We start from the raw sequence: 9,406 nt of genomic DNA, 5'->3' as shown, positions 1-9,406 counted from the left end.
CACAACAAAAAAAAAAAAAAAGGACATCATACATCAAGATGAACATTAATTGTAATATAAGAAATAAGAAAGCAGAAACCAAACGTATGTCACATACTTACCTCTACAAGCAGAAGATCTTCATCACTCTTCAAGCAGCACGCTGTAGCCAATGCAAGGGTGAGATCCTTGGTGCAACCATGTCTTTGTACTGTCACAGTGTATGGCATTGGAAGACCACTACCGTCACCATAGAACACACTCACTGTCACACTGCGGGTGACAGTTGAAGGTAGCGGCAATGACAAATACATAAATGGATCAAAAGTAATGGAAATCTTTCTACAAACTGGACAAACCAATGTTGACTTATATTGACCCTGTGAGTTAAATCAATTATACATGATTAGAAAATAAACAATAATTTAAATAACTAGATAGTCCAAACCAAAAACTAACTTAAGACATCCCATCAATCTCTACTAGTTAAAGATGAAACATGTAAATGACTTTAATTGAAAGATTAAAAAGGATAATGTAACTTATGAGAGTAAACATGAGAACTTCTTGACACGGTTCATATTTACATCACAAACTACAGATCGTGCAACTTAGAACTACCTGCAGTGATTGACACAGCAACATGGCAAGCAGGATGATTATGCAATGAGATTCTCAAATATATCAAAAGCTACTTACTTGACAAACATCCACAATTATAGAATCATTTCGAGCTTTATGGTATCTCCAACACTCGTCCGCAACTTCTACATCTGGACGACCATCAGAAGCCTTTGTTTCAAAATAAGGTTTCCTCTTAACACGATTCAAATCTTCATGCAGACCATCCAGTAAGAATGCAAGAAGTTCCTAGAGACAGACATCTAACCTAGGTTAGGATCTACAAAAACAAATTGATGCACTATGTATGAACGAACACATTCATAATCAGAAATTTGAATTGAATTTCCTAGAAAATTATAGCCAAATCAACTACTTCCATTAAATTGAATTTAAACTGAAGTATGTTCTCCTCCGCTTGAGCAAGAAAAAAGAATTGTAAAGTACTAATTCTGGTATTTGTACTTCCAAAATTTTTAGTTTTGTCCCTATAGTTTAAAATAGTAATAATTTTGGTCCCTTTCCATTTTCATCTTATTTTTCCCAATCACAATATCAGCACAACACCACCCTCCATAAATTTCAGAAATATGGTTGTATTTTTGTATTAAAGAGTATTCGTTGTGCATAGAATTTGTGTGAGGTTTTGCAAACACAATAATCACTTTAAAAATATAAAGAGACCAAACTGGATGTTTTGAGAGTAGAGGGATCAAAATAGACAAAAGCTGAAAGTACAAGAACCAAAAATGGATGTCGAATCATTGTTTAAATCAACATGCAGTAAGTACAATGCGACAATGTATTCATACGACTAGTACATTTTAAAGCACAAGTCACATAGAAGCGCAAAATTGTGGGGTTTCGTATAAAAGCAGACAATAAGTTATGAGCCTGAGAGGGGAGATACAATATATTTTTTTTCTAAAAAAAGATTAAATATGTAAAAACCATTTCTTTCTTTGTTTAAATATTTCAAATCGTAAAATCTCTTTTATGAAGTTTCTAAAAGGATGATTATAGAAGAAAAGGAAAGAAGAAAATGGCAATCATAAACGCGCAGAGTAAGATCACCTCATAAGATACTAGGGATGGTAGTTGAAATCTCATCAGAAGATGGTAGCTTGTTGTCCAAGTAACATAAATGAAATTAATTTTTCCAAAAGCTTAACAAAGTTGTCAGCTCCAAATCTTACTACATTTACTAAGCTTCTGAACAATTAATTGTCATCAGATGAATGAAATAAAGCACACAGAAACTTAAAAAAGGCAATGCACGATAATTCACAATTATAGTATTTCTACTTATGAGAACTGTTAGCTAAATTAAGCTGTTCACAACTAAAATCAAACACTAAAGATGCAAGTACAATAGCATCCTAATTGTGGGAGCGTAGAGAGATCACTTAGGAAAGGAGCGACTATATAAAACAAAAGGAGTTCTATAAATATGGTACTAACTTGGGAATCGTGCTGGTTATAACCACTGAACTGGGGAGCAAAACGAGCTAAGTTTCCCTTAAATGCACGTGGTGCAATTGAGCTTTGTCCTGGCAACCATAATTTCCTCAACAATTCACCAAAAGCAAGGGCAAACACTCCCTGCAGAAACATTGAGTATACCCACAAAATCAAGTTTAACTTCCAGGAAAAAAAAATATCCAATGAATAATTAAAAACAGTTTTAATAAAAAAAGAAAATGAAGACCAAAGATGAGAAAAGCCACCTACGTGCATTCCCAAAGGATTGTCGGAGTTGATCTCTTCAGAATAATCTTGTAAAAAATATTCTACAAAGGGTGGCGTATGAACTAAGCATTGAAGGGCACTATTCATGAAACATGTATTTCCTAAATTCTGCAACCCTATCAAACCACCCCTCCCTCTGTTCTTTACAATACTACTAACGTCATTTCTATCATCCATGTCAGAAACTGATGTGCTGAAAGAACTTCCCTGATTACCATAACTGGATGAATGTCCACTTGACATCACTGCACCCCCTGCAATTGACAAAGGTGACCATGAAGGTTCAAGGGCTACCAAAGCTAGCTCGTTTTGAGTGGCATCCATACCGGTCTGAAGAGTAGTTCCATCAACTTCAAGGAGGATCTGCAGAAGAGTGAATATAAGTACATGAAAATAGATAAATTTAAAATGAACATCTCCAACAAATTGAATGCAGAACCAATGTGCTCGGATGCATTGCTGATTTAGAACATAATATTTCATTATGGAAAAGAGAGACAAAAAAACTTAAATGTAAATTTTTCTGAAATTATTCTCTCTATATCACCATGCTTTGAAATTTCACTCTACGCAAATATTTGAGGCAAAAAGAAAAAAAAAAACACACACACACACACATCATGATCGCAGTCACCGACATCATTATAGGTAAATTTTACCATTTCAAACATTTGTTCTTTCCAAATCAAGTTACTAAAAACATAAATTAGCTCCTAGACGTGTTCAAAAGTTATTCAGGAAAGATTTACGAGGAACAAGATCCCCAAAGGATTGGTTATCGACATTTTATGCATCAAAGAAAAAGCATCTCCTGATAGATAACAAAGATGAAAGAGGTGAAACATAGACACAACCAAAGCCCCCCAAAGCAATACCTAAAAACATAGTTTAAATAATACTTACACCCAGGACTGATTGAGAGAGAGAACCAAATCACAAAGCCCAGCCACTTATAACTTTGCTATGTTCAAGCTATGCACCCCTTCATTCTCCTTTCCTCAAAACCCCAATACAGGCTTTTAATATCAGTTCCAACTCTGATATGAGATAGATACAACTAATTTTCCTTAAAAAAATTGCGTTTCATCCAACAAGTGATATCCAATTGTACACTCAACCAAGAACATCCAGAAATTTAAGTGGTGTAGCACANCTACAAGTACGTTACTTACTGAGTATTTTTATACTTCGACCTCTTCGATAATCACAACCTACCATCTTATATTATAATTTATTGCATGATTAAATCATTCATTATTTTTCAATCTTTAATAATATACACTAACTATATCTTCCAAGCCATGTGGAGTCCCCTTAAAATACCTTTTATTTATTTTATTTTATCTTAAGGGAAATTAAGTCATCTTAATTTTGGATTTTACCAAGCTAATAAATAAAAAAATAAATTAAATTAATTTTTTTTTCTTTTTCTTGTGATACAACCAACTGCGTTCTTAATCGTTAATAGAGTCCTGACAATTCGTGACATATTTTCTAACCTGACTCGATCGACTAATTTAAAATATTGTACTCGATCAAAATTAACTTCACGAACACGTCAAATAAACAAAATTCAAAATACATGGAATAAATAAATAATAAGTATTTTTTTTTATTATTTTTTATACCTATACCAACTACTTTGAATAATAAATAATTATTTATTTTAGCTTTTAAATTTTTTTTATTATAATTATTGTTTTTTTTAAAATATATTTATTATAAAATAAATTCGTGGAGCATAGGCTGCCATTTAGCAAAATAATTGAGATGATGAGGCGGCTACGCAAGCTTTTTTTTTTTTTTTTTTTTTTTTTAATAAAAACTACCATCCAAGAAAAATGATGTCTAGTGTGAATTGTAAACGAAGTCATAGTCAGCAAAATAAGGATGAACATTCATTTAAAATAGCCACTCATAAGGATCCATTGGAACATAGTAAATGAAAGAAAGGAAGAGACATCCTCTATCCATACACCCTCCCCAAAGTTAATCCTTCTTGGATCAATATACCCATAAAATAAAAACATTGAATAAGTAATCACATCTTGATCCATCTGCAAGTCTAGAACATGCTGCTCATGGCATACCCTTAAAAATGGACCCAAGCTTTCTAATAACCCACCAGAAATTTAAGTGATATAGCACATTCAAATTTCATGATTTCACTACCATCAAGCTTTCTAATAAAAAACATCATCCAAGAATAATGATGTCTAGCATGAATTGTTATATTCAGTCAGCAAAACAATGAATGAATGTTCACTTAAATTAGCCACTCGTAAGGATTGATTGGGAACATAGAAAAAGAAAGCAGGAAAGAGACATCATCTATCCATACACCCTCCTCAAAGCTAATCCTTCTTAGATCAATATACGCATAAAATAAATACATTGAATAAGTACTCACATGTTGATCCATCTGCAAGTTTAGTTCTTCAAGGGTTTGGCTCGTCCCATCCAATACTGATTGTTTCCATTTGTTGAAGTAGTCCCATATACACGCCTGCAAGTTACCAAAAAGCAGTGATCCAAAATAGTTGTAAAAGATAATACTAACATGTTCCCATATCTACAAACAAAAAAGAAGTTCACAGACCTCTTTTTGCTCTACTCCTTTAAGTGCAAACACCTTCTCACGAAGATCAGATATGGTGGCCTGTGTTGCAGAAAGAGGGTAAGCAAAGTTCTGCAGTTGCTGATAGTTCACATACAGTGAAGACTAAGACATATATGCACATAGCTCGACTTGAACACATAAAAGTCAAACTTGTACCAAGACCTAATGAAATCTATTTTTTTTAGTTTTCAAAATTGGGCTTGGATTTTGAGAACACTTTTAGAAAGTAGACCAAACCAAATGTATATCAAGCGGACTTCTGTTCTCCCAAAGGATTTTTTTTCATCATGTACTTTCATCTGACTTTGGGTGAAATGAAATGCTAATGCAAATATTTCAATCTACTTTAATCATCAGAAAGCACTGCATTAACAAAAGTAACCCATGGCCTCAAAAGACCAAAGAAACTACAATGCATCATGCTAATGGGGTTAAAAGATCAAGCACAAGCTCATAATCCAGCGATTAGATGTGATAAGTATCCCCAGGAATCCAATACATTCTGGGAAAACAGAAAATCATATACAGATTAACTATACAATGGACACACAATCTTTAATGCGATAAAATCTTATTCCACCAGTGAGTTTGGAAAATTTTTCTGGAATCAAAAGAATATTTCAACATAATAAGGACCCACAAATAAGGCCAAAGACGAGGTAAACAAGAAGTAATATATTTGAACAGAGGGCCAATAGGATCTTGTAGTTAAAAATGCAGCAACAAGCTAAGCAAGCAAAAGTTTCTGAAAATAAAGAAGGTATTCAATCCAACACAATTAGCAGTTATTTGCAACTCTTTACATGTTTTTATTGTTCAAGGAGTAACAAGAAAATTACATAGCGATCTCCTATGAAATAATTATCAAGCAATTACAAAAAAAAGATAAGATTTCATACACCAAGAAGAGTCCCCCACTCCTTTGAGAATGGATCTCCCTCTTTTATTACAGTTGCAAATTCTAGATTTTCTTTTTCCTGTTGACAAATGCTAATCTGAAGATAACAAAGGTTGGAACTTGTGCTAATGCAAGTGGCTTTTTGGTAGAGAACTAGCCAAAAATAAACTATCCCTGTTCTTTGTTATTTTTTTATCTTCCCCCAGCCATGAAAATGACAGATTAGTCAGAAGTTGGATGCTATGGGGAGTTTTCCACTTAGCGCTCTGCTACTAAGGCTTTAAAATGAAGGAAATTCTGAAAACAGAAATACTCAGTTCAAACCAGACCACACACACACACACACCTATATATATTTCATTCTTTTGCTTCTTTAACTCCCCCCCGTGGCATCAGATGATTGGCCATGGCTGAACATTTTACTAATCATGACCTTCAACCTGTTGGCTGATGCAGAGGTGCAAGCAATGTGACATGATTTGCACCTCTTATTTTGTATTTGCTATCTAATTTTACTTCTTGGGGTTTCCTTTCATCCCTTTCACTTCTCTTCTCATATTTTTATTTTGTTCTCCAACTTCAAATCCTGCACATGCCCAGCAAACCCACCACATTTAGGTATTCGGTAGTATCACCTTTAGAGTTAATTTATTGGTTAAACCCCTCATCTAATTAAGTCTGGAGCAACCCTTGTGTGTTGGACATGTTGGAGTTTGGGGATCAGCCTCACTTAACTGTTAGACTGCAAAGTTTTAAATGTTGCCTCTTCCTTTGCAAGCTTTCAAGGATTTAATTTTATAATGGTCCAAAATTCTCAAATGTTTTATTGTCAACCAATGTTTGATCCCACTTGCAGAATATACGATCTATCAGCAAAAAAGATATATATATAACCGCATTTATTTTTAACTGGGATCAAACAAATAATTGTAAGGAAAATCTTATGACCACCTTGCACTATCCAAGTTTTTAATGAATCAAAGGGTAAAATATGAAGAATACCTTCTTGCTCAATCGTATGGTAGATTCACTTCCATCCCTGGAATCAATCAATTTTAGACAAAGTAGATAAACCTCCACATAAAAATTTTTTTGAGTGACACCTTGGGATATCAACTTTCTTGGTAACGGTGGTCCTCCTTTATACCTAATAAAAACAAGGATGTAACAACAACTCAGGCATCCCAAATAGTTTTGGGTTTGGAAATCATGGTAATAACAGTAAACCCAATACACATACAACTTTAATTCCATAGGTAATTTCCAATAAAACAGTTCCATTCAAGAATGCACCAAGTAGAGTACATAAAATAATAAAGAAACCAAATCAAACGAGAGAGAAATTAGAGGTTGGCAGAAAGTGAAACTTGGTAGTTTGAGACAAAACCATATGATTAATACTGTTTAATCATATGAATATCCAAAATCGCCATCCACGTTACTTACATTCACAGATACTCAATCAAACCTCTAGTACTTACTACTTGGTAAAGATAAATTATCATGGTGGAACATTTGAAACTAAAAGGCCTTATAGAGAACTACTCAATGATCCAGAATGGAAAGGGTTGAATACTTCCTTGCGAATGATAGGCTGGAAATCAGCTTAACTCCAAAGATATCCAGGATTTTATGTAATTTCTGGGCCGTCAAACACCTCTGTTTTTTTTTTTTATGCTTGGTAAGAATTAATCAAAACAAGACTTGGAGATTCATTGTAAAGAGAAATCTTGGCGATAAGAAGCAAGAGCTTTATTACAGGTGATTGATGGTCTCCTGTTGATAGGGGAGAACAAAATCTGGAACTTATATCCCTTGGGTACATAAGTATTAATCTTTGTTTCAGGAATTACAACTCCTCAATTGTTACCTAAGGTTCTTTTGTATGCATTGTGCAAGCTGAGGAGTCCAGAAAACGTGAATATTTTGAGTTGTGTTCTTTTTCCAAATGGATCTAACACAGCAGACAAGTTGTAGATGAAACGTCTCTATATTACTATAAGTACAAGTTGTCGTGTTTTGGGCATGTGGATAGGGGAGGTCCAGTCACATCTATTTGCCTCAACTTCAATAAAGTAGAAAATGTTGAGAGCTCTCGTTCAAATGTTTTGAATGCTCTTGGATGCTTGATTTATCAGCATGAGGCAATGTCCATCAGTTGTTGTGTACCCAAAAGGAAAGTGTACAACACGGAGGAAACAGAAGATATGCAAAATGTCATACAACTTCTGAGGTTGCAGCACTATTTAGTTCTTTTTGCAAATAAATTCCTGATTCAATTAACATAAACTAGAGAATTTTCTTTGTAACTTTTCGATTCAACAATGCTCATATTCAAAAAATATCATAGAGACAACCATAGAAATATGTATAGATAACAATTAAAAGCATGTCACCAACATAAAAAGTAATGTCTGATAAAAAGAAGAAGCAACAGAACAAGAAATAGTAGATGAGTCAAAGGATAGTTTGACAAAGAAAATGAGCGGACATCTTACCAATCATAAAGTTTCTCCCAAACTTCACCGGGCACCAAAACATAATCCCGTCGTTCCACCAAAAATCTTTCTATCTCCAACTCGTTATTCTCAGAATCTCCTCCGTTAATGATTATATCTGAATTATCAATAGGACCGGGTCTTAGAATGTTGAACGGAGACACATTCAAGTGTGGGGAATCAGAGGACTGATCTTTGCTAAAAAATTCTTCAGTAGGCTGTCCGACATATAATTGCCATCTTCTAAACCACCTGCATGAATAGTAGAGTGAACATTTCTTGCATTCCAAAGAATCTCAGCAATTTACATGTCCAAAATTCATTGAATTAAACCTTAAAGAAACTCAAGATCTCCCGGGAAAAAGAAAGCGCGCATGATAGAAAGTACCCACAAACATGTGAGACAAGAAAGATAAAACGTATGAATTGACAACTACAGATACGCATAGCAATGGCATATTTTTAGACTACGCTGGAAATGAACTTCAAGAAACACAAGACAAAGTAGAAAACCAAAAATTAAAGCGACCGAACTTCCAAAACACACAATACCCCACTCGACACATTAGAAAACCGAGAAGAAGCAATACCGATTAGAAACAACATAGTGGAGATTGCCTTCTTTCAAATTAGACTCGGATTCCTTCAGAAGGTCGGAGACGATCCGATTCTCCACATCTGGGGGGAGTGGCAGGCAGTTTGATCCGTCGCTTTCCATGATAAAACCGGAAGCAGGGACGGTCATGATCAACTCCGAAGATCCGATAGGGAGTAATTGGAGGAACAGAGTCCAGACAGGGTCAAACAGGTTGAGAAAAATGAATGAATTGAATTGAATTGAGGAAAAATGGAAAGAAAAAGGAAAGAAAGAATGAATGAAAGAGATGTAAGTTCCGTTCCGATCTTAGAGCAGAGACAGAGCGGGAACAGAAAAATGAAAGAAACAGTAAGAAAAAGGTATATTCCAAGGAACCCCTGCTCGATTGTTTGATTCTTTGGTAAACTGAATTAGACTTCCATCCCTTCCTTTTATTTTATACT

At 34.5% G+C, this 9,406-nt stretch overlaps 1 protein-coding gene across 3 annotated transcripts in view; it reads right to left on the bottom strand.

Moving 5' to 3' along the window:
- The window catches only part of LOC111459692 (ubiquitin carboxyl-terminal hydrolase 9-like), a 12,135-nt gene extending 2,837 nt beyond the window's left edge, over nt 1–9,298 (bottom strand). Inside the window, exons 1-10 of one of the 3 annotated variants that reach the window (XM_023102710.1) lie at nt 8,956–9,294; nt 8,366–8,617; nt 6,870–7,014; nt 4,949–5,008; nt 4,760–4,855; nt 2,676–2,712; nt 2,332–2,603; nt 2,062–2,202; nt 679–849; nt 102–359 (exon numbers count right to left, since the gene is read on the bottom strand). In XM_023102710.1, the coding sequence (XP_022958478.1) occupies nt 102–359; nt 679–849; nt 2,062–2,202; nt 2,332–2,603; nt 2,676–2,712; nt 4,760–4,855; nt 4,949–5,008; nt 6,870–7,014; nt 8,366–8,617; nt 8,956–9,110 (1,587 nt within the window). In that variant the 5' untranslated portion in view covers nt 9,111–9,294. Of the gene's footprint in view, nt 1–101; nt 360–678; nt 850–2,061; nt 2,203–2,331; nt 2,713–4,759; nt 4,856–4,948; nt 5,009–6,869; nt 7,015–8,365; nt 8,618–8,955 lie in introns of all 3 variants that reach the window. The other 2 variants (XM_023102708.1, XM_023102709.1) reach the window with 2 other exon arrangements.
- Nucleotides 9,299–9,406: the final 108 nt, after the last annotated feature.

Source organism: Cucurbita moschata, unplaced genomic scaffold (genome assembly GCF_002738365.1).
Source record: "Cucurbita moschata cultivar Rifu unplaced genomic scaffold, Cmos_1.0 Cmo_Scf00022, whole genome shotgun sequence".
In the NCBI taxonomy this organism is placed as follows: domain Eukaryota; kingdom Viridiplantae; phylum Streptophyta; class Magnoliopsida; order Cucurbitales; family Cucurbitaceae; genus Cucurbita; species Cucurbita moschata.
Note: the sequence above shows the minus strand (reverse complement) of the source record. Positions and strands in the feature narration are given on the sequence as shown.